The sequence below is a fragment of the Mycteria americana genome, chromosome 1 (assembly GCF_035582795.1).
Source record: "Mycteria americana isolate JAX WOST 10 ecotype Jacksonville Zoo and Gardens chromosome 1, USCA_MyAme_1.0, whole genome shotgun sequence".
NCBI lineage: Eukaryota > Metazoa > Chordata > Aves > Ciconiiformes > Ciconiidae > Mycteria > Mycteria americana.
Window position 1 is genome coordinate 53,614,727 of NC_134365.1, and position 26,875 is coordinate 53,641,601.

Consider the following 26,875-nt stretch of genomic DNA (forward strand, 5'->3'; position numbering starts at 1 on the left):
TTTGTTACATAATCAGACCTCTTCACTAAAAAAAAAAAAAAAAAAAAAAGAGTGTTTTCTTATTTGTAAGAAAAGGATCACAATAGTTTTATAGAAAGAGTGGTAGATTTCTTGACTTACAGGGATTCCAATAGTATGTGATTAACAACTGTCAGATTCATTTTGAGCATAAAAAATTTTTTTTAAAGTCACCATTAAATCACTTTCCCCTAAGCCAATAAAAGAAATATTTTCCACTTTGGGTTAACGTTTTTGAATGTGCCTGAGAGTAGGTGTGAAATATGCACAAAAAGAGTGAATGAGAATTTGTAGTTCTGCCTTTGGACCACAAGGCAGTGAACCGTTCATGCTTCTTCTCCCCAGCTGAAAGACCCATAGGCTTGATCCAGCTCTTAAACAAGTTTTGTCTTCTCCTCTACTAAAACCTACCAATCTTAGGTTTTCAACAGAAGCGGTGAACATGAAGTAAAAATAATCCCTCCTATTATAAGGGCCAATACCATGAAAATGTTAGCTATTGAGAAACCCTGAAGTGGAGTCAGTATTTACTAGACAGCAAATGCAGAAAAAAATTAACACACTACTCTGTGTTAAGCAGACAGGCTGAAATTTTCTCACATCTTATAGCTTCATTCCTATCAATTACTGTGCCAGTAAATGAAAAATATATGGGTTGCTATGCAGGGGAGAAAGGAATTGAATACACCTAAGCAGATCGGGCAGCAAAACACGTTATCTGTGTGAACAGTAATTTTCACTATTAACATAAAGCAGAAAAGAACCCTAGAACTGCAAACTGACTTGATTGGAGGGCAGATAACACCACTAAAATGAGACATGACGGAAGACATTTTCTCTGAAAAGAAAGCTTTACCACCAAAGTGTGTTAATCCATTATCTGTTATGAATAATCTGTGAATTTTTAGAAAACATGCTGTATCTGCCCATAAACCTTGTTCTGAAGTCATGAAAATACTATCACAAATTTGCACAATACAAATCAATTACTTGATGCCATACACAATGGATTTAATAGAAGCTACAAATAAACATTTGCTATTTCAGGAAAGGGAATCTCCCATGTTTAAAAGTTTTCCCATTTGATACTGAAGAAATAAAAATTGAATTAACTTTTATACAAAACATATTATTGCAATAGTGTAAGCCAAGACTCTTAAAAGACACCCCTCCTACACATGCTCCCACAGTAAAACAGAAAGAACAAGAAAATGTTTTTCCAAATATTAAAGTTATTGAAATTCATATTATAAAAAATGAACAACTTTGTTGTGAGTCATACCTTTATCTGGTACACAACTGAAGAGAAAATGAGATACAAAATCAACAGAAGAACATTTTGAAATTGTTCTTTAAAGGTCCCAAGATGCATGCAAAGTTTGTAAAAGTTAGTACTTTCTAATTAAATAGGACCAAATAACCTTTGTCTACAATAAGCATGGTAATTCAGCAGTGTGAAAACTGAACCTAACAGTAACAGACAACCAGAGGGGAAGTAAATTCATACTGTAAGTTAGAATCAGTATTTAGAAACTGTAAAATAAATTACTCCCTTACAGCAGGAGAAATGTGCACAATAGTAGTAGACAACTGTTAATACAATGTTGTCCATATCTCCTATGTTCTTAAAGAACCCCGTAATTTCCTATTTCGAACCATAGTTCAGAACCATAGCTCTGTATGGGACCCTATGAACCCTGATGTTTCCTGGCCAAAAACATGCCAAACCCCACTAACATTCATAACATCGATATTTAGCTTTACGGATACAAAAAGTACCATCATCCAGTGGTATCTTATCATACTGCCTACGTACCTGGCAATTTTATGAGGACTGACTTGGCCATGTTGAACTTAATTAGCTAAGACTGAAATATAAGGACATGCTGGTTTTGGCTGGGATAGAGTTAATTGTCTTCATAGTAGCTAGTATGGGGCTATGTTTTGGATTTGCGCTGAAAACAGTGTTGATAATACAAAGATGTTTTCGTTACTGCTGAGCAGTGCTCACACAGACTCAAGGCCTTTTCTGCTTCTCACCCCACCCCACCAGCGAGTAAGCTGGGGGTGCACAAGAAGTTGGGAGGGGACACAGCTGGGACAGCTGACCCCAGCTGACCAAAGGGCTATTCCATACCATATGGCATCATGGTCAGCATATAAAGCTGGGGAAGAAGAAGGAAGCAGGGGGGACATTTGGAGTGACAGAGTTTGTGTTCCCAAGTAACCATTATGCGTGATGGAGCCCTGCTTTCCTGGAGATGGCTGAACACCTGCCTGCCCATGGGAAGTGGTGAATGAATTCCTTGGTTTGCTTTGCTTGCGCATGTGGTTTTTGCTTTACCTATTAAACTGTCTTTATCTCAGCCCACGAGTTTTCTCACTTTTACCCTTCCGATCATTTTCTCCATCCCACCGAGGGGGAGTGAGCGAGCGAGTGGCTGTGAGGTGCTTAGTTGCTGGCTAGGTTTAAACCATGACAGGACAATACCTCAGCATAGTAACCTAATTCACTACTCATCACTGAAGGAGAAACATTCAGCTAATAAACATGTTACTTCCTTATGGCACTTTAAATAAGGAATCCCACTGTTTTAAGTCAAAGCTCTACTGCTTTAACTGTTACTATAATGATTTCTATGGTATGATAATCTACTTATTTATTACAAATACTCAGCCTTAGTTATTGCATATGGAAACTGAGATTGTGGAGATTATATAAAATGAAGTGAAGAAGGATCATAAGGGAACCAATGTCACATTTTCAATGAAATTTGAACTAGAAAACTTTCTATAGGTTCACTGCAAGATTCTAGTTTCAGAACACCTACCACAGAATCATATGTCTATTTGGCTAGAATTCAGGAATCTTGCCCCAGATTTGCAGTCACACTACTACAGATATTCTCTATTAATGCTGTGTGACCTTCCTTCATATGCAAACAAACTACTATGTCAGTGTGTCACACAAACAAGATGGTAAAAAGTACACAAAACTCATTGCCTACTGATTCTATTGCTCTAGGTTCTGATTCAACTAATTTCTTATATTTCAACAAATGAGTAACTCAGCTTCAAAATAGCAATATAAATGCTTAAAGCTAACATACACTCAAGTAATTTGCAAACTCAAGATCCATTCTTAATTTCACAGTGAGGAAACAGAGTTGGTCAGAAAAAGAAATCTGCTACTCAGAAAGCCCGCATGTCATGTGGAACCACCTAAAGCTGGACAACAGGAAACACTCGGCAGCGGATCTTTCTTTCTGGGTCAAAAATGAGATTCTAGCCACTTACAATCCAAACTGTGGAGTGTCTGCAGTTCTTCGTTGGTCATACAGTCCTGATGAGAAATAATTGTCCTTTGGAGAAAGATATTAAGATAGCTATCCTTAAGAGGCAACTCAAAAATTTTTCATGCACTTTACAATATAGAACATTATTACATTCAAAAGAAACAAAAGAAGATACACTCAATCTGTCCACTTTGAAAGTGGGCAGAAAGGAGTGAAGGAAGGCGTTCTGCTTTGTCAGCTGTGTACCCTCTGTAAGTGCCCTGGTGTTTAATTTGCACACAAATTCAGCTCAAAAGCTAGGCATGTAGTCAAACACATCCCTCTACTTCACGTCTTGCGCTGGCTGGCTTCCAGTGGCTTCCTGTTCAACATAAAAGAGCAATCAATTGAACATCTTCAGAGATGTCCACACTTTCTCATTGATACAGGGAGCACAAGCACCCAGATGGGTTTCTGAATGAACTTTCTGCTGTCAATATTTATTCATTTCAATGCAAAACCAATAACTCTATAAAACCAATCTGAATAAGGCAGAATTTAGGCACCTGCCCACATACAAATGGATTACAACAGTTTACTCAAAAAGCTTTATGTGTATATAGTGCTTAAGTATCTGTTAAACATAAAGGCTGATTAGGGAGGAAGCTAGTGGGTTGTAAGTACTTAGACAATTAGGTAGGCTAAAACACTGTCTGAGAGTTATGTACTCAATTTTGCTAAATTCAAAATTAGGTAGAATTAAATGGGACTTAGCATCGTCTAAAGATTTTATTTTCTCTCTTCTTTTTCACAGTATAAAATGTTGTGAATCAAAAATTAGGATGCTATAAAATTATAGCACCTCCAAAAATAATATAGTCAACTTGATACTGTCAATTTATTAGTTTACCTCAACGTCTTCACACTTATGTCCTTTATGTTGAACAACTCTGCAAAATGCCTAGTGGACTGTTCTGGTTATACAGAGACACATTTATAACACGTTTTTAAAAAAAGTTATCTCCCTCTTTTTCCAAAGTAACACAACTATTCCCTATATTATTAGTAGTATTACTGTTATTTCTATTTATTATAGTAAGATTTATGGATGAGGACTGTTATTGCTTCTGGAAAGTGAATAGAGCATTTGCATTCTACAGAAATACAAATGATTAACACCATTCTAGGTAGAAAAACATAAAACATGACATTCCTCATTTCCTAGCTGAATTGCCTTTTTGAGAGACCTTAAAGTGAAAAGACGTATTTGACTAGAATTGGCAGATGACCTTTTCTATCACTAAACAAACCCAAAATACCTTATCATAAAAACATGCAACAGTGTAGTCTTACATATTTCCCTTTGATATCTCAAATATGGACTCTCCTTAACTTCAGTTTCTATTTATTTGACTTCCAACTCATGATTTCATCTTAATTATGAATTATTAATAGTAGAAAAGTCAAAACAATCAGTTTCAGATTTTAAAAAACTCTTAGCCTTAGACTGAGTTTGGATTTTTGTGAACACGTGTCTCCTGATAAAGTTCTATATGTATGGAAGCCCAAACAGGATTAAGCACATTAATGCTTATGCTTAAGTAGGCTTAAGTAATTTGTTGAATCAGGGTTTATCTCATTTTCAGACTCAGTATAATGGGTACTCATAATAAAAGTTTTCAGTGAAATACAACAACCAGACATGACATTAAACCCAAGGCACGCAATTTCTTTTGTACAGCAAGAGAGGATTCACAGTTACAGACTACAAAGTTGTTCTTTTTAAATGCTCAGTTGTCAGTCAGGTCTTTTCTTCAGAAAGAAATCAGGTTCTATCAATTTTACAGACTTCTCCAGGGAGTTACTCTATGAAGCCATGAATTTCCCTACTACTAAAAACTGAAGTAAAAAAAAAAATCCCTCACAGTTTCCAATATTAGCTTGTCAGTTGTTCTCAAATACATTTGTAACACCATCAAAAAAAACCCAAAAACCACAACCAAACCCAAACCAGAAAAAAAGTTACTAGGCTCAACAAAAATCCCAAAATGTCAAGTGCCTTTAAACAGCCCTTCATAGAACTGCAACCTTACCACAGCATGACTAACGGCTAATCTGTGTAGTAAATCCATGCAGTAATCACAGTGCCCAGATATCACCACCCAACTGACCTCTTAACTCCAGATACCTCAAATACCAGCCTCTTCATCCATAAACTCTTTTCCTCCTGTTACTATCATGGAAACAAAAAACACAAAGTATCTGTGATGGCTTTTTTCCCAGAAAATGTAATACTGAACAGTAAACTCAATTTGGTCAGACTAACCAGGAACTTCTACATAAGTTTTCAAGTTTCAACATACTGCTTTAATATTTCTGTTATGAAGCAGCTGAGGTTCAAACATGAAGTTTTTAATACAAAGTTGAACTTCTTTCATGTACAAAATTATTTGCTATGCATTATTGCTATCTATTTGCTGTGCAATTCAAATTGATTTTTTTTTTTCATTTTCCCATAATTTGACAGGCACTACTGAAAGCAAAAATATTGTGACAGTGTGTCTTCTGGTTACCACTAAATTGCAAACCACAAAATAACAAAATGTAACATACTTATACTATTTAAGATCTTCCCAGTTGATCACTGTACCATATTTCAGTTAGGAATGTGACAGTGTTCAATTCAACATTAATTTCTACATTAATTTGAGTATCTTTAATAGTAATTAAAGTCCATCTTGAAAACCAGTATGGTCATCAACACTTCAGATTATTTCTGACATATATCAACAATTTCAGTATTGTTTGACACCTCTCTTCTTTCTCTATCTCATCCCATTTAATTTTGCTTTTTCATTATCACACCAAGAGACAACACAGACCAGTGGTGCGCAGATTTACACAGCTCTGGACAGGGATAGCCATACTTTCACGAACAGCAATTTACAAACTGAATAAAATGGAGTCAGTCCTAAATTTTTAAAGAAATTAGCTCATGTGAGGTCACATATCTAGAATTTTACAGAGAATTATAGAATGTAGATGTTTATATATAATTATATGAAAGACATCTCCGGAAGTCATCTTGTCCAAACTTTCAGTCAAAGCAGAGCTATCTTAACCATTAGGTTTCTCTGGGCCTCGTCCAGCCAATTCTGAAAATACCCAAGGATAAATAGACCACAGCATCTCTGGTTACATTATATACCTGTGTAGTGGTGTCTAGATTGTACAACTGGTACAGTAAAAATGCATTTGCCACAAGACATCTGAAGTCATGGGCAACTGGAAATTTACATCGGAAATCAAGAAGCTACATGCTATATGCAAGAACAAAACGCTCAGCTTCATTCCTTAAAACACAATCCAAAAATGTAGCATAGCACTAAAATAAGCCACAATTTTTTTCAATATACTTATTTCCCATCACTGTTCAGCAGGGTATAATCATCACCTGCTGATTCTTTCTAGGCAGAATACATATTGCACTCTTCAGTAGCTGCTTTAATGTGTGGGTGGCGTGTTCCTGAAATTACCAATAAAACTTCAGCTTACTGCAGAAGAGACAACACTGCAAATCAAGAGTTTAACAGAAATATTTTTTTACAGGTAATATAGCTCTTCATGTCAACCCCATGTAAGTAAACTCATCATTTAATCTACTAAATTAAAAAGAGGAAAAAATAATCGTATTTTTCACTGAAGGTTAGAAACTATAGGAAAATATTATAGTTAATATAACAATCTTACTCTGGCTATTCATGTTCCAGGTATACTGTATGCCAAAGTTTTCCTGGCTAACAGTGGTCCTCCCTGGAAAATAATTCTGTCCCTACCATGTCTATATCATCACCTATCAAATTAGTACATCACCAAACAAGGTAACGGACAACGTATAAATTAGATAATGCCACAAGGCTTTCTGTTTCTAATTTTGGTGAACTTCAACACCAAGCAATATTAGCCAAATCTGTTTCTTTACTAGTCTAATTTGAAATGTGCTTTCACTGAATGCACTGAAAGGTAAAGTTGTTAGTGAAGTGAAGGATGACACCATTTCTTGGGTACAAGTTGTTAAAATAATTTAGCCAATAGTGTTTAGTTAAAAATATGCTCTTTGTTTTTCTCTGTTTTTATTTAAGAGCAAAGAAGAAATACTTCCTCTTTTATACTCCCTCCTCTGCACCTCAGCAGATGAAAAAGTTACTATAACACTCTCACTGAGCTTAAAATCTAATAAAAATTTTAGAGGCAACTGAAAATAGGAGTTCAAACTGGAAGAATATGTTAAAGTGAAAATAAATAATGCCCAATAAATTTCCCAATATTAAAATTCTCCAGAAAGAGACAACATAGAGTCATGCTGTCTCCCTCCAAAGAGCAACAGTACAGAGATTTTGTAGGAATAGATTTGATCTCTATGTGAAAACTGAGTTAGCTCCTTAGGTAATTTCCTCATTCGTCTCTGATGTATCCAGAAGTGTCTTTGCAATTGTAAATATAATTGCAACATAATAATTTTCAATGTCAGGCTTTCTATAGAATAACCTTAACTTGCTTCTACAATACAAACACAATACAAAATTCCTTCCCATTAAAAATTACTTTTTAAAGTTATATAAAAAGAAGTACAGACAGACATGATGATCTTCTGGAAGTCAGACATCAAATACATAACCCTATTAACTGATGCATCAAACTCCAAACTCTAAATATTCCTATTACAGCCCATACTGATAAAGAAACAGTATTATATACAGTTTATCTCCTAAAAATGTAGTCAGGAGTCCACTTTCTCTTCCTTCCCTCTAAATAAAAGATATTTTTGGGGAAAATTTCTCTTCCACAGGAGAACCTGTGACAAAGTTGCTAGAGTTCCTACCTCTAGGAATCCTGGAGTTGTACAAGCAGAATCTAGATCAGTCTTAAAAGTAAATGTGAAGGTCTCCCAGAAGTTCACTGCTTCTAAAAAGATTAAAATCTGACATTAAGCTAGAAAAGCTTCTTTAAATATTTAAGTAAACTTCCCATATCTGTCTATATTTTTGTAAATAGCCACGCTTCCTGGCAACTGCCAACGTGAAGATTTATACTTATGGTTTTTAAATCAAAGTTCAGTTTTTCCATAGCAACTGCACTGTTCTCTTTACAGATATTACTTTCATTTTGTAATAGTTAGACAAATGTGATGTTCCTGGTTGGCTGTCATGTCAAACATGGGGACTAACTGTCAGGATTTTTAAGTTATACATACAACACTTAATTCAAGAGACAGTGCAGTCAAGCTGATCCAGCAGCTTCCTAAATGGGACATAGCTAAACCTACCTTATCTCACAATTACTTTATACCACAATTAGGAAAATATGCTGGCATGGCTGTCAAGATTAAGGTGTGGAGACTGCTTGCTTTAAACTGATAATATTGCTATGATCACACAGAACTCTGCACCACCCATCTCTCTGACATCACAGACAGCTCTGTATTTATTTCTGTACATCAGGCCTCATTTGCCCCTTAGCAGAGAAATATTCAAAGCACACTATCCATGAAAAAGAAAATGGAATTAAAACTACAGAATTTCATACATTTGGAGTATGCTGCTTTATTCCAAAGAAAATTGAGTATGTATGTATATGGGTATTGATAAACTTTGTAAAATAAATATATTATGGGCTGAACAGTAAATTAACCTACACTGCAGAATAGAAGATTAAGACCAAGAAACAATTCTATTACTGGCAGACAAGACTGCTCTATGCTTACTTACCATATTCCTTACCTCGTCCTTACCTTGTGCCCCTTAACCAATTGATAAAGCAAACAAATGCCCTCGCCAAACTAGTCTTTGTTCAAATTGCTTCCTACTACTTTACCAAAAAGTACATTTGGGAAAACTAGGAGAGACAGGAGCTATCCCTTGTTCAATCTTCTAAGTTTCTGACATAAAGAGACTTCAAGGGAAAAATGGCTGAAGTATTCCAGTACCTTCACCTCCAGACCCGAGCTGCTTAATGCCTATTTCGCATTTAAATATAATGAGATTGCAGAAGTTAAGGTTCTGTCTTCTCCGTAAGGCAGGAGTGAGACTAACATGCACAGGACTCTTCAGAGTTCAGGCCCTACTGTTACCAGTATTGTCCCTGTACCTTGGTACCGCATAGCTAGATCATTAGAAGACATGCAAACACGGGGTTTCACAAATCCTATCTGCTCTTGCAGCATGCAGCATTGGGAATCTTCAGGAAAGGATCCTGTGGTGGAATACTCTGTCTATACAAATACCAGCCAAGACATTCAGCTATAAATGCAGAGGAAATATGTTCACACACATATATGGAGAACCTGTATATGAAGTGCATGCAAAGCCATCTAGTACATCAGTAAGTGTTCATTCTTGGTCTTACTCTTCTTTTCTGCAATAACAGGTCAAATAACAACCATATTTCAATTCAGCTTCCAGTTTACGTATTTTATCGTTATCAGTATCTGTCACAGTGCTGAGTGCAGCAACAGGTCTTACTGTCCCTGAACAGCCTCACCTGGGGCCCCTGCCCACACTCGTGCCCATGGGCCCAGCAGCCCCTTTTCAGCTCAGCCCTGGGCTCTCAGTTCCTGCCTGAGACAAGCTGCAGGAGTGCCCATCTCTAACTCTGCCACATCTGTGCCCGTGCCTGGCCAAGGACCCCAATGATCTGCACCCTGACTTGCAGACTGATTTCCCAGCTTCACTTCAGACCTGCCTCATCACCATGGACATCCTGGTGATCTGCTCTTGGTTCCTGATTAACCTCACCAGGCCTGATCCCGACCCCAACGTGTGGACTGACTTTCTGGCTTGACATTGGGCCTGCCTCGGCATCATGAACGTGCCTGATGTGCTGTGCTCAGGGCTGCCCCCGGCTGCCCCCCAGCCTGCCCTGCTCCCTCACAGGAGCAGGGGGACAAGCCCTAGCTGGTGAGGACCTGCCCTGCCACCCCACGGAGCCCCTGTGGCTCCAGGTGCCTTCGCCCCCAGGGAGACGCCAGCCCTGAGTGCACCCTGACAATATCCACATACTAAAACTTTTTCCTTTGAGTAAAGCAGCATATTCCAAACATGTGAAACTCTGTAGTTCTCATTCCATCTTGTCTTTTGACCAGTGTGCACTGAATGTTTCTCTATCAAGGGGCAGAACTTGGTGTAGCTCATCTATACACGTACAGGAAAACACAGGCATGCCGGCGCTAGGGCAGTTTGGGACCAGCTTTTTTATCTCAGCATGTCTCAAAGTTCTCTTAAGGACTTTGTCTCAATGTTAGTTTGCGTTAAAACAAGGTAGATCAAAATGCCCCTGAACGTTTGTGAACTATCTAGACAGAAATACACTATCTAGACAGAAGCACACTGCCTTCACTGTGAATTCGTGATCTTCCTGTCCCTAGAAAATGCATCACATCCCTACTGGACGAGGCTTCTTCCAGAATACAGTGGAAACAGCTAGCTATGTCTGGGGAGGTTGTTTTGTTTTTATTTTTAATCTAGGCTGGTAGAAGTGCCTGTCTTGCACAAAATGATACAGAAATTAGAGCACTCACAGGAAATATGATCAATTTTTAGTTTTTTTCTGTTTTAGAGATCCACAGCCACAGCCCCTATCTATTACTAGATTATAGGCTTTTCTGATATGGGGGTACTTTCAAACCTTTTACTATGCTAAAAAAAGTTTGACACAAGTTGAAATTTGACCAGATGAAAAAGCAGCACCCAAAAATGACCATAATTCTGTAGTCTTCTGCTTATGGCACTCCACATAAACTGTCACAAACATATACAAACATAAAGCAGGGACCAGAATTCAAACTCCTTTTACCAAAAATACGAAGTGGTGAATCCTTACTCAACCTAAATTTGCTGTTCTTGCCTTTGTGAGGACAGAAACTTAACTCCATTCACTGACTAACCAAAGGCAATGTGGAATAGCAAAGTGCCTGAACCAAAAAAGAGAACAATGATAGACAGACTGGCGTGGAGAAGATATGCATTGGAAAGGACCAGACTGGAATGAGAAGCTTGTTGAAACTCAGACTGGGAAGAAAAATCAGTCGAAGGTTGGATTTCAGAGGAGTCAGTCTCCTACTACAACCATGGGAGTGATACAGGTTGAAAAATAGGACCTGTGACACATGTATTCAATAACTGAAAGTCTGACTGCTAGCTAGGCTGTAGCTGTGTATCTACAGTTATGTTGTAGCTATCACTACAATTTACAAACTGCAGATAATGTGGTGGCACAGTCTTACAATCTGACTCTGTGGCTAGCAGTCTCAGCAGGTTTGTAGTCAAGGTCAGTCACTGTGCTGAAGCCCCTGTTCCTACATCTTCACTGCTATCATTATCTGTGCTGTGATTCCTTCAAGAAGAGCATAAACAAAGCTGTAGTGTCAGCCCAATTATCTACAGAACTCTGTCCCGGCAGCCTGTGTTCCTTTGGAAATCCTCATAACTGTATGGAAATCCTCATAACTTGTACTCATAACCTCATAACATATGAAGTTGATTATGCCATTTCTACCTCTAAACTTTCCCATTCTACATTTAGCTGAATTATCAGTCTGTTGACTAATTCCTCATATAAGATCATAGAATCATAGAATGGTTTGGGTTGGAAGGGACCTTTATAGGTCATCTAGTCCAACCCCCCTGCAAGAGCAGGGACATCTTTTAACTAGATCAGGTTGCTCAGAGCCCCGTCCAGCCTGACCTTGAATGTCCCGAGGGATGGGGCATCTAACACCTCTCTGGGCAACTTGCTCCAGTGTTTCACCACCCTCATTGTAAAAAATTTATTCCTTGTATCTAGTCTGAATCTACCCTCTTTTAGTTTAAAACCATTACCCCTTGTCCTATTGCAACAGGCCCTGCTAAAAAGTCTGTCCCCATCTTTCTTATAGGCCGCCTCTAAGTATTGAAAGGCCACAATAAGGTCTCCCTGCAGCCTCCTCTTCTCCAGGCTGAGCAACCCCAACTCTTGCAGCCTTGCCCTCATAGGAGAGGCGTTCCAGGCCTCTGATCATTTTCGTGGCCCTCCTCTGGACCCACTCCAACAGCTCCATGTCCTTCTTGTGCTGAGGGCTCCAGAGCTGGAGGCAGTACTCCAGGTGGGGTCTCACCAGAGTGGAGCAGAGGGGCAGAATCACCTCCCTCGACCTGCTGGCCATGCTGCTTTTGATGCAGCCCAGGATACAGTTGGCCTTCTGGCTGCGAGCGCACATTGTTGGCTCATGTCCAGCTTTTCGTCCATCAGCACCCCCAAGTCCTTTTCCACAGGGCTGCTCTCGATCACATCATCCCCCAGCCTGTATTGAAACCGAGGATTGCCCCGACCCAGGTGCAGGACCCTGCACTTGGCCTTGTTGAACTTCATGAGGTTCACACCGGCCCACTTCTCCAGCTTGTCCAGGTCCCTCTGGATGGCATCACATCCTTCTGGTGTGTCGGCTGCACCACTCAGCTTGGTGTCATCTGCAAACTTGCTGAGGGTGCACTCGATCCCAATGTCTATGTCATTGGTGAAGATATTAAACAGTACTGGTCCCGATACAGATCCCTGAGGGACACCACTTGTCACTGATCTCCATCTGGACACTGAGCCATAGACTGCTATCCTCTGGATGCGACCATGCAACCAATTCCTCATCCACCGAACAGTCCACCCATCAAATTCATATCTCTGCAATTTAGAGAGAAGGATGTTGCAGGGGACCGTGTCAAAGGCTTTACAGAAGTCCAGATAGATGACATCCATAGCTCTTCCCTTGTCCACTGATGTAGTCACTCCATCATAGAAAGCTATTAGGTTGGTCAGGCAGGACTTGCCCTTGGTGAAGCCATGCTGGCTGTCTCGAATCACCTCCCTGTCCTCCATGTGCTCTAGCATAGCTTCTAGGAGGATCTGTTCCATGACCTTCCCAGGCACAAAGGTGACGCTGACAGGTTGGTAGTTCCCAGGGTCATCCTTTCTACCCTTTTTACTAATGGGTCCAATGTTTCCCTTCTTCCAGTCACCAGGGACTTCACCTGACGGCCATGACTTTCCAAATATCATGGAGAGTGGCTTGGCAACCATATCAGCGAATTCCCTCAGGACTCTGGGATGCACCTTGTCAGGTTCCATAGACTTATGTATGTTCAGGTTCCTCAGGCAGTCATGAACCTGATCTTCCCTTACAGTGGGAGGGACTTTGCTCCCCCAGTCCCTGTCTTGTGGTCCATCCACTCAAGAGGTGTGGGATGAGAGGCTGCCAGTGAGGACTGAGGCAAAGAAGTTGTTGAGTACCTTAGCCTTCTCCTCGTCCGTTGTTACCAGTTTGCCAGTCTTGCTCATCAGGGGGGGTAGGCTTTCTTTAACCTTCCTCTTCTGGCTGACATACCTGTGGAAGCCCTTCTTATTATTCCTTGCATCCGTTGCCAAGTTCAGATCCAGCCACGCCTTGGCCTTCCTGACCCCATCCCTAGACAACTGGGCAGCGTCCCTATACTCTTCCCAGGATATCTGTCTCTCCTTCCCCTGCCTGTGCATTTCCTTCTTGCCCTTTAGTTTGACCAGCAGGTCTTGACTCATCCATGCCGGTCTCTTGCCTTCCTTTCCTGATTTCTTACACCTGGGTATCGAGAGCTCTTGCACTCTATGAAAGCATCCTTAAAGATCTGCCAGCTCTGTTCTGCTCCCTTGTCCCTGAGGGCAGTTTCCCAGGGAGTCCTATTGACTAACTCCTTGAAGAGCTGGAATTTTGCTTTCCTAAAATTCAGGGTCCTGAATTTACTCTTCACCTGATCCATATCCCTCAGGACTGTGAACTCCACCAGTGCATGGTCACTGCAGCCCAGGCTGCCTCCAATCTTGATGTCACCGATTAGCTCACTTGCACTGGTGACCAACAGGTCCAGTATCATATCCCTTCTGGTAGGGCTGTCTATTACCTGGCTTAAGAAGTTATCCTCAATGCATTCCAGGAGTCTCCTGGATTGCCTACAGCTCACTGCGCTACTTTTCCAGCAGATGTCAGGGTGGTTGAAGTCCCCCAGCAGGACGAGAGCCTGCAAGCACGATGCCTCCTGTAGCTGGAGTAAGAAGGCTTCATCAATAGGCTCCCCTTGATTGGGCGACCTGTAGTAGACACCAACCACAAGGTTGCCTTGGTCTCTGATTCTTACTCATAAGCTTTCAACCTGTTCATGGCTATTCTTCAGAGACAACGCTTCACGCTCTATCCATTTCTTGAGGTAGAGGGCAACACCTCCGCCCCTCCTTCCTCGCCTGCCCCTTCTGAACAGCCCGTAGCCGTCGATAGCCACACTCCAATCATGGGATTCATCCCACCAAGTTCAGTAGTGGCAACTAGCTGGTCAATAATAACGATGCAACAATGCTTCCAGTTTTTTTATCATTAGCAGGCATTGCTCAAAAATATTTTTTAAGGATCATATGTCAGTTTTCTTTCCAGTACTTATCTACAGCATAGTGAGATCTCTCCAGCTAAATGTTATAGTTTGTCACATAATTCCTATTCTTGTGGCTACTCTGAGACAAAGCTATATATGAAATATAATATTCTTTTATTCCAGCTTTTGGACAGGAAGAATGTTCATTAGTATCATATTTTTATGATGGCCAGAAATGCAACCATTAAAGCATTAAAAATCTTGGTAGTTACTGTAGGAAGATTTTACAAGAACTGGAGATCCATGGAAGAGGGTCTTGTACTATCATACCATCAAAGCTTTGTCTCAGTTTAACAGACACGTCATTGCAGAGTAAACCGTTTCCAATGAAGCCTGCAATGCTAGAATTTGAGACTGCTGTAGAAGCACTTTTGGGGTTTTACATCTTTGAAAGTTTTCAAAACCGCTTTCAGTGTGCTGATATTTAAGATTATTAGAAATTCTGGAATCTGTAGAAGATAGTTATTCAGTTATACGGGTGGAAAAAAGGTTTTTCTTTTGTACTGACTGACAGTCAGAAAATATAGAACCTGGAATTTCTTAAGAAAGGTTTTTTCAGATATAAAATACTCATTTATGGAAGTCATCATTTTTCACAAAAATGTGCATCAGTTTTACTAAGGATGGAATTTCAGTCCAAAAAGAAAGATTAATTTCAGAAAAAAGCAATAGCCCCACATTAACCATAAATCATAACCTACAAATGGAATTCACTCTCTGCTAAAATAAGAAGAGACATTTAAATGTCAGTCTCCCAAAATCCAGCTGGGTATCCTTGCTCTCATTTTGGGGGTGGATGAAGCTGGTTGTTAGCGCCATTCTGATGTAGAATTGGGCACTTTCTAAAATGCTGAAATTTTTACAAGATACATAAAGATTTTCCATCAAGCTCTTCCAGGACTTCACCAATTGTGAGACTGTAAAAGAGAGTTGCTTATTCTGAGAATATCTGTAATACTGCTATGTTAGGTTTTAAATGATATCTGCAGAACAATTTACACAGAACTTTCTATAACAGCCCTTTCTAAAATGACATTTCCCAGCACAATACAGACAGAAATGACATACTGCATGTCAGAAGTACCTCCAGCTAAGCCTTTTTCCATAACTGCAATAAAGAAATCAAGTTTGTCAAGGAGATAACTGCTCTTTTCTTTGGCATATTGAAAACTGTTAGCTCATTAGGTCACAGATAGACACTGTCATAATCTCACCTAAAATTCACTTTCATTTTACCATTGTACCTCTGACTGTGTATATAAACCAAGAATCAATCTTTATGTTTGTTCTCCTTTGATGTGTAATATAACTGTAAAATCTATTTTTAACTAGAAGAGAACTGGAAAAATGAACTTGTTGTTTGTGTTCAAGAGTAACTGATAGACCCTTTTCCCTATTTTGGGATCTTTAGTAGAGTATGGATTTTCAGACATGTCAAGTACCCTTATCTCATTGTTTCTTCATGATGAAGTCTGCATTTTCTGATATGTTAGTGGACTGACATGAGTATCAGAAACACATTTTTGTATTTCTACCTAAACCCTGCTGTTGTAGATTATATCTATCATAATTTGTTAGACCAATTCAAGATATTGGTCTTAATCTAAAAATTGAAATAAATAATTTGTGTTCTCGATCCCTTAGAACAAGATGTTCTCTGCTGCATTCTGAAGTAAATGTGAAAGATACAACAGATTAGCTAACAGCTTGAAAGACTGCATACAGTGATGGTAACACTTTATAAACTGAATTCACTGGTTTGTAATTTAGAGATTTTTCACTACTTAACTTCTTTCCTTTCTTCCATAAAAAGAAAAACAACAAAAACCCCCCAAACTATCTCCATCTTCAATTTTTATGGAAAGAAACAATCTAGAAAGGCAATCTGTCATTTAATGAATGAACATAGAATAGATACACTCTTTTTTGTACCCATAATTAAAAATCTTACTAGTTCTCAGAGCAAGAAAGATGAGATATTGTAAGGTTGAGTTTAAAATCTAAGTACAATAATAAAACTAATTCAGGATTCACTATCTTAAAGCTTACATTGTTCTTGAAATGAATCTCTCTTTATAAAAATGAAAGAGATACCAACCAACAAAGCTAACCTTATTCTATTTTTCAAATGCATTCCTCAATTTTATAACACACTTTACATATACCTTACATTAAAAAGAAATAAGGAAAACAAAAAAGTTTTTTAAAATTAGGAAATCACTCCAAAATGGCATATATGTTCATCATAGGAAAGTTTAACAATAATTAAACCATAGGTGATACATATTTAAATAAGAAAAGTTCCATTTAAGAAATATTTTTTGAAACAAATTCTTAAAAATGAGGAATTAGTAACTACAGCACTCCTATTGTAAATCAGGATAATTCCGACAGTTCTGCACCTTGCCAAAAGTCTAAAATGATAGATAGTATGAAGTAGAAAACAGCTACTGAAAGGGGAAAGGAATATAAAAGCTCCTTATAAGAAGATAGGGCAGTGCTCATTGTTATTCAAGCACATTAGTTGCCATATCCTGTTTCCATTGACTGCAGTAGAAGCTTTAGCATTGACTTCAAACAGGTGCAAGTCCCATGAGACTAAAGGGAATAAAACGTACAGTCACAGTATGAAAGCAACAGTGTATAAAGTGTGGTGAGACAGGATATGTAATTCCAATCTGGTACACAAGAATCTGACAAAGCTATTTGAATGCAGTGCCAAGTAAGGATGCAACTGAAAAACCAGACATTTCTAAACAGAAATTTGGCAGGCCTTCATTCAATGCTACAAGAAAAGCGCAGGAAAAATGTTACAGAAATGAGAGTCCTAAACTATAGTGGGGGGAGAGAACAAGGGAGACCCAGAAGCAGCAATAAGCATCATCCTGTTCTGTAGCAATACAATATCACTTGTTCAGGGCACAGCTGTTGGCATGCCTTGGTGGATACTGCAGACTGGTCTGCTCTCAGACTTGTTGGGACTTAGACCCAAGTATATTACCCATTTTTATTTATTCTCCTCTGTATTATCATGAGCATTTGAAAATGTTTGGGCCTTTTTTTTTTAACTTATATAATCTTCAAAGAGAAGTCTTAGGCTATATTCTTACATCAGTTGAGTTATGCATAACGTCCTCAATTAATTCTATAAAGAAAGTAGCTGAGATGTCATTATATTAATTAGAAGCTGGTCAAAAATAGAGTACTTATACTAAAGGAAACTATGTGACTTCAAAATTGCTTTCCAGACTGAATCAGAAGAGAAAGCTATGCAACATAAAACCTATCTGCCTAAAATGGGGGTAATAAACATCAAACAGTCTCAATAGTAAACTCATCTGGATGAGTATTACAGCAGGATGATCGAACCTTGACATTTAATTTTAAAACCAAATTTTGAGGTTAAAATGAAGACTGAAGGTAACAACTATGAAGGGAATAAGGGAAGACTAGAAATTACTGTAAGAGGTAAGACAGAGAAGACATTAAGCAGCTCTTCTATAGTTAATGTTTTATGATGAAAAGGTAAACATATACCTGTGCAAGCATGGGAAATCCAAGGTTCCTGCATCCATTACAAGGTGTCAATGCCTCCCATAAACCTGAAGGACCACAAGTATTTTCACCTGCATCATCTTCTTCTTCCTCTCTTGGTGATAAACATGTTGAAGAAGGCCTCTGTGCATAAAGAAACAGTACTTTCAAATTAAAGACAGTGATATATTGTAAAGAAACATTTTACTTAATGAAAAGAACTTAAAAGATTCCCATTTATACATTCCCAAAGATAAACTGCTATTTTAATAAAAAGTAACTACTGAACTGTCAATCTGCTCTATGAAAATCACACTTTCTAAGAAAGGTGCATATTGACCTATTTGCAATTATACTTTAAATATGAGTGAACATAATATCATATATTAAAAATATGTATTTATTTTCTTCATTATCAAGTAATTGCAATTTCTACTTCATTTTACTTTAAAATTTGCTTTAACATCATTAAGTTTAGGATATACCATAGAGAGTAAAAACTAACATTTATATTAAAAAAATACTATCGTCAAGAAAGAAACAATGTAAGCTAAGGGGATCTTGCTTCAATAGTCATCTGTTGTGTTCAGAAAAGAAAATTACAGCTGTATTACATTTGCCTGGATCAGTCCAAGGTTTTTGCAGAAAAAAGATAAATTCAATCAAAATATGAGGTTTCAATTTTTATTTTATATTTACCAATAATAAATACGTTAGCTTATTTTGTAGGCAAAAATTTTATTTAAAAATGACCTGTCTTATTTTGTTTCATCAGCTAGAAGGGATGAAAGGTATGGGAAAAAGTCATTCAGTTGTGAGCATTCAGGCTTCCATATTGGTCTTAGCAATAAGGGAATAATGCTGATTTTTTTGCTTAAACCAGTATCCTAATATTTTATGACCACCAGAAACAGGAAGAGTGGACCATTCCCATTTATTTATGTATTTTGCTACACAGGATAATCCACTCCAACTGAATGAATTGCAGTGGCAACTTTTATTGATTTCAGAAGGAGGAGGAAAGCTAAGCCCGTAATGAATGATTTTTAAAAATATCATGTTAAAAAAATTACGACAACAAAAAAAAATACAAATTTTACTCACATCTTAATTCTTTGTCCGTATTTAAATTGGACTATGTAATAGCTGTTCTAGCCTGCTTGACATTTGTTTGTACAGCCTACCTGATATTCAGATACTAAATGCTGCCTTTAGGAATGCTTGTTTATCTTAAACAATCTTTCAGAAGTGGCTGGATTTTTGCCTGACCAACATAATGCTGTTTGAGACAAAGGCTGACTGCATCTATTAATCTGGTGGTAACATTAGCTCTAAAGCACTGCTATGAGACCCATATAAAAATAATAATTAAAAAAAAAAACCAAAAACCACTTAACTGCAGATTATTTTAGCCAATAGAATAAAGAAATGTGTTGAGTCTGCTGCAAGAAAGGGAATGCAGAGGTGAAGGAAAAGTAGGGGGGGAAAGAAGTGTAGAAACAGCAGCAATTCTGAAGATGAACACAAGCTGATGGAAACTGTAAGAGAAGCAAAGGCACCGCACAGACAGGTACTAACTCAAATTGTGTAACATCACAGGATCATTTAACCTTTGACTTTTGTGCTAACTTCTTATACAGAGATGTGGTTGGTATACCATTAATTTAAGCAGAAAAAATATTTCTAAATTCTATTTCAGCTCACTCACCAAAGATGAGAAACACGATATATCCATCGCTACTCAGTTAGAAAATGGTTGTTCCCTTGTTGCAGACTTCATGAATCTAGCCATATCTTCTAAAGTTAGGTGGATTTATTTACTTTTTATTTTAAAAGCCAATTTCTAAAACATTCTTAGCATGAGATTTCATGAGGTTATTTTGACAGTCAAGTGGTGCCACAGAATGTGTTGCCATAGCAACCAATATTCTTACACAGATTATCAAAAGGATTGGGTTAACTCTGCAGAGTGTGGGTCGTGAAGGACTATTATTGCTATGCATTTGCATAGACAAAGGAAGCAGACTACAGGTCTTTCCCCTTCTATTTATGACACCATCTTCCATGGTGGTTGCCCTACGTTTATATGTTAAATCTCAGAATTGTTGTACCAGAGAATAAAGTGCTTCTTGCCCCCTGGAGCAAAAAGCAAAGAACTGCAGCAGTGCTAGGTACAGGAAAGCAGGTAATACACATTAGCTGTGACCTTACACAAGCCAATGTAAGTGAATAAAGACAAAAGTCACAAAAAAGTAGAGTCGATGCACCTTCTAAAGGTAAAAAATACACACGTATAATATTAGAGAGAATTTTTTAACACAACTAAAGGAAGATGAATAATGTAATTCAATACACTTGAATCATTCAAGGGAGAACATGTGAGTATTTAGCCATTACAGCAACAGAGTAGAAAAAAAATCATAGCAAAAATATTATTGAACAATAGAAAAAATACACAACCAGAATGAGAGAGAGTTGTATTATTTCCATTAGATTTATTTTATATAAATAGCCTAAGATTGAGTGGAGATCACACAAATTTAAATTAATGTTGTCAATAAGAATGAGAAGAAGTGGGGAATATTATATAGGCAGATCTCCCGATCATTCAAAAAAGGACCGGTTGATGTCAGAGTTCATTAGATACACTGTTGGAATAAATCGACTAGTACTCCTATGCAACTAGACAATCCAGGTATGAATTACATGATACAGGCTAATTTACAGACTACTGCGGAGTAGGGCTAGCTCCTTTTATGCTTAATGACTGCCTTCTGTCTTCTTGACCAGATTTCTGCTACTGATAAAGCACTAAAAATGAAGCATTAGGAGAAATGTATGCGAAGGGTCAAGAAACAGTTATCACTATCACCTTTCTCACCCGTCCCTGCTGCCAGAAGCCCGGTTCTTCCCAGACAACAGGTGCAAAGGGATACGTGGGAGTTGCTGCAGGGAGAGAGCTGCATTGGCAGAGAGGACTGAAGGAGTTAACAGTTGCATGAGAGAAAGGGGAACCAGAAGTCTCCCAAATGGGTAGACTTTGCATACCCTGGGGAGAGGGATGCACCTGGAGGAGATAGGTGAGATACAGAAAGATCTACAATCAATCCACAGACTTCAGACTGTCACACGAGCCCATAAAACTCCCAACCCAGAGCACCCAGTTTCCTGCTATTCTCTCCCAGCCTTCATTCTTTTCCCAGAACTCCCTCATTTTTCTGTTCTGTTGTATAATTTAATTTTGCCTCCTCAGAGATCCTTTGGACATGAAAATCTAATTCTGTGTGTGCTGCTGGGAAGCCTCGAAATAGCCCTGTGGGGAGAGTTTTAGTGAAACCAAAGTTATTTATGCCCACTTCTCAGAAAAAAAGAAATAAATAGAGAGGAAGAGATTTCTGTCACCTAAAGAAAAATAGACACAATTGAGAACCTTTTATTCATGCCTGTTTTGACTCCAAAAAGAAAAAGTAAATGTAGTTAGAAAATGCCACCTAGATCATAGTTGCTCAATTAATTGAATTTGACATTATGAAATGGTGAAGTCAACATAAACTGTAATATTCAGCTTCAAAAAGGCCAATTCTGCCTAAGCTAGAAGAGACATGAGTATAAGCATCATATATCCTCAAACAAAGCAGACAGAAAACTTTAAATATGTTAGATATAATATATAAAAAGGGAAAATTGGTAGGGAAACCACAATACATTGATACAGAATAAAAGATTTAATAAAAGTTCTGTTTTTTACTGGAACACTGAATTAAGTATTAAAAATTGCTTATAGCAGTAGGAGACTAACAATATAATTTCTCTATACATAAAAAAGAGAGAATAATAATATAGCAGTAAGGGAGTAGTAAGATCTAGCATAAGGACATTGGACCATTACAATCAGTGGCAAGTTTTCCTCAAGACTCTACTGGGCCTGACATCACCACTGATTTTCATATCTGATGAGCATTTAGATTATGCCTTTGAAAATTTAGGTATGGAAGTCTTCCTCTTCATGTCTCCATCCTCACAAAAGGCAAAATTTGCCCAGTAGGATACGTTAGACTGAAGGAATCTTTATTCTGTAAACAGGCTATTTGTTCTCCTGGTATATGTATGTACATCAGACTGGCTATCACAATAACTTGACATCTCTTTCCTGATCTAAGAGAACAAGGCAATATTTAGCAACAGCAGAATGATGAGTACAGACAAAAAAAAGCAGAGAAAGTCTGTCCCACTCTTAAAAGTCAACAGGAAAAGAAAAAGAGACTACCTTTAATCTTAACTATTACTTAAAGCTACCAAGTTCACAGCTCAAGAAGCTTTATGCCATGTATAAAACATACATAAAGTTTTGGCCTTCCCTTTTACAGACGTCAATGATTTCCTGACTACCATATGACCTAATTACCTAGACAAGTTTTCTCTATGAATACAGTAAGAGATACAAAACCTCTTATTTCCTTTTATACCCTCTTTTTCTCAGTTTTTAATGAAAACTGGTCTTCTTTCTGCCTTGACATTTGTAAGCAGCCATTGCTAGGCAAAATGTGATTTAATTCCCTCATTTCAGGATACAGAGGAGACTTTCCTGTAGTAGTCCAGTGAAATCTAAAACCAAACATAAAAATCTTTCTTTATGTCTCATATCTCTGTTTGTGCATAATTATCATCTGTTTGCAGAAGCATTGCAAATACCCTTTCAGACAGTATCCACTAGAGCAAGATAGCACCAGCAAAACTGTAAAATATGTAAAATAGGACCTTTACCATTTGCTATTGCATCATAGTTCTAGATGTTAACTATTCATTTATCTTGCAGCATATCACATATTAAGAAAATAAGCTTTTTGAAATGGAGCAGCAAAGATGAAATCCAGAAGGCAATCTCCTTCTGCTTAGGCAAGGCAGAAAGCAACTAGACATTTGATAATCTAAATGCTACCACTCAGTCTGGATCAATGAAGTCAGTAGGAGGTTTCTTCTGAAGAAATAGTTTGTCGGACATAGGACCATGCAAATATTTCATATGATCCTAACCGCTGGATTAGAGAGGCATGCCTCTACCTCTCCTTTGCCTGGCCCAAAGGATATGTAATTATGTCACGAAATACAAGTGAAAAAAGTACAGTTCTATTGCCTAATACTCTAATTTTACGTTATACTAAGAACTAATAAAGAGGAAAACTGCTCCTGAATATCCCCTATAAATTAGGCTGAGCAGGTTGTTCTCTGCCGCTGCTGTTCCCAGCAGCTGTGGCAGCCAAGCCAGGGACAGCAGAGCCGGAGTAGTGTTCCTGTGCTCTCAGTGCTCCCCCTGCTGCTGCCCAGGCTGCTCCCAGGGGAAAAGGCCTGATGGATGCAGAAGAGCAAAAAGCAGCATTTGGGCGTGAAATGCAACCCCATCAGTTACTATTTTTCCACAGCAGGATCCCTACATAAACCAAATGTACCCTTCTGGGATTCAGTAAGGATCCTGACAAGGAGGAGCCTCACTTACAAGACACACGCTATGTCTTACAGACGAAAGACAGTGAAATGTTTTGGTAGCTGGGGCACACCTTTCCCACATCCCCCAAGGCGGCCTTCTCCCTGTTTGGTGTTTTTCCATTTCCCATCCTCATTATCTTGTCCTCCACCTTACACTGCATGTCTGCAGCCATTCTTTCACAAATATGTTCCTAGTTTACATTTCTTTCATCACTTCATTCGCTATGAGTCTGGTTAGAGTTTGATTGCACCTCCTGTATTCAGCAAGGGAATACCAGAAGAACAAGGATGGTCTTGTACATAAAGCAGCGGAATGCTGGAGCAGTGTACTCTGTACCTGCCTCTGCCATAATCCCTGTGACATGCTGGACATGTCATTTAAACTTCTCCTAGATGGTCACTAAGTTTGTGTTCCTTATTTCCTGAACATGAAATTGTGAAGGCAAGTTTGCAGAAGTGCTGGGTTACATCAGGAACCAGCACAACATATTCTGTGACCATTTTCAATGCTATGTCAAGACTAAGTGCTCTGAAAAGCCAAGCTCTAGCAGTCTCAGACAGGGAGAATCTTGACCTCTACACCACTGCACATCAGCCAAGCTGCACATGATAATATTTTCTGACTGGGGCTCCGTAAAAAAAAAACTTTGTCTGAAGCAGTCAAACTCCGTGAACTCAAGCACAATAATGTCTGAACCTGGGAAGAAATTACTGTAACTTGAAGTCACCGGAAGGTCAGCAGAGTCATGGCAATTGACTACATGTAACAACAGTAAAAGGTATTAACTTTAGGTAAACATTATTAATTCACATACGTGATGAAAAACACATGAATGTGTAGTTACTGCCCCTCAGTGGGCAAGTGCTATTGACACCTATCATGATGAGCACCCCAGAAATTAATCATTCTGTCTTCAGAGCAAGATCTGACAGTATGCAGTAAATACACCCTGGAACTAGATGGCAAGTACAAGGTACACTGAATAAGGCCAAAATTATAAGTAAAAATGAGATTATAAAATGAATGAGTACATCTGACTCTGTATTCAAAACAGGGCCATACATTTCCATTTTTTAATTCATCCTTGCACATAACATAAATAGTGACAATTAAGACAATTCTGAATCTTTGCACTACTCATAAAAGGATGCATACATACATATGATATGACAAAAGTTTTAGGATTTAAAAACCTAGCAAGCTATTAATTAATCAGGAAATACCAGGCATAAACTAAAAAAGATACCTTTTCTTCCATCAATAAAAGAATTAGTATTTTTCAATATTAAGATAGGTTTTCATTTGCTAAAAATAACCATAAAAGAAAAAATGGCCCATCAATGGAGTCTCATGTATTAATACAGAAAGGCTGATCTTGGCTAATTTATTTTTCACTAAACATATAAGCTTTTGAACTGAGTGTGGTAATCTTCATATGAAGAGTGTTTCATCTATATATAAAAGCCGCTACTAGGACGCTCATATTTAGTGATCTGGTATTTTGTGTGTATATCTTAAATGCAAAGCAAAAGACATCTCAGTGTATTTCCGTAAGAATCTTCACTCTTTTCTAACTCCTGCTTAATTCTGCCATGTGGGTGAAGACTTTCAAATGACAGAATATTCAAGAATTCAATAAATCGAAAAATTGCAGAGAATGGAACACTAAGTGCTTTTAGTAATTATAATTTAACCATAATAAGATGGTATTTGTTAAGAATGATGTAGTAGATTGAGCCTATAGAATTTTCATTTTTAAGTATCTTGGGAAGCATATACCGCATTTGTTTTTCAGTGTGAAATTAACAAGACGAAGTATCAGCTGCTTGAAGCTGCAATATGCACCATCTTGATTCAAAAAAGCACTTAGAACACCATTCTTTTAAACTAGTTGAAACTGTTTGAGAGCTAATAATTTAATCTGAGCTATTTGTTTAAACTATGGATTAAACTAATTTCTGGATTGTTTAATCTATGGATTAAACTAGTTGTCTTCAACGCATGGAAATATAGGCACTTCCACAACTTACTTACTCCATCCCAATATCTGTGTTTGGGACAGGATTGAATTGCCTTCCAAATTAATTTCTCCCTCTTAACATTAGGTAAAATAAAGTGAACTTGTCTTTTAAGCACTTGTCTAACTTTAAGCATGTACCTAATACTCATAAATCAGACTATTTGCACACTTAGTATCAATTTCAAATACTTAATATCAAAGCACTTCAATTGCTTTGATTGACCAAAGAAAAAGAACTTGGCACATTGAAGCATAAAGCCCCAAGACAGAATTCAACCCAGCGAGCCATATAGACTGCAAGGACACTCTATGCTACAGAAACATATTTCTAGGGATGCCTTTCCATCCCACAGACATAGTAGATTTGACCTAAGGCGGTATGTAAGAAGGGTATACAGAAATGTAGGCTGTGCAAAAATGCAGGAATTTGGTAACTTTTTTTTGAGTCTTGAAGTTTAAGCACACGAAGAGTTCCAATTAAGTTAATGGGATCTCTCATGTTAATGACAGGCTTATGTGTCTCCCTGAATCAATATGCACATGACTCATTCCAAAATGTGACTCACTGTGAAAAACTCATGTACCAGTTGAAAAAGAAGAGACTGATAATGAAGGGTATAGGAGCCTGCAGAAAAGCAAAATCAAGTGTTAATATTTTTAGAAATATTAAATAGAATTAAAAGCTTAAACATATTTACCTTTGCATAAAGGAAAAAAAATATAATTCAAAGTAAAGACCAGCATTTTTGGCTTTAAATGTCACAGAAAGAAAATACTGCTTGGAGAATAACTACAGAGGCATCTCTGTATTTAACATCCCTATACTATCTGAATGTTATCATAAAACATTTGAAAAACTCAGTGCAATGTAATTGCAAAGCAAATCAGCTGTAAAACATGTATTTTTCTTTTTTTAAAGTTGTGAAAGAGAGGGTGGATAAGTGGGTGGCAGAATGATGAAACTTATAGAAAATACATTATTTGTCATGAAATAGAGCAGAAGGAACAGAAATTAAAGTAGGGGAAAAATCAGGTGGTAAGTGAGTAGGCAGAAGTCACC

General features: G+C 37.9%; 1 protein-coding gene across 3 annotated transcripts in view; it reads right to left on the reverse strand.

Annotated features, from left to right (window-relative positions):
• ANKS1B (ankyrin repeat and sterile alpha motif domain containing 1B) overlaps positions 1-26,875 on the reverse strand; it is a 452,062-nt gene that overhangs the window by 322,096 nt on the left and 103,091 nt on the right. For all 3 annotated transcript variants that reach the window (XM_075497691.1, XM_075497704.1, XM_075497700.1), the window contains one exon: positions 18,314-18,454. In XM_075497691.1, the coding sequence (XP_075353806.1) occupies positions 18,314-18,454 (141 nt within the window). The remainder of the gene's footprint in view (positions 1-18,313; positions 18,455-26,875) is intronic.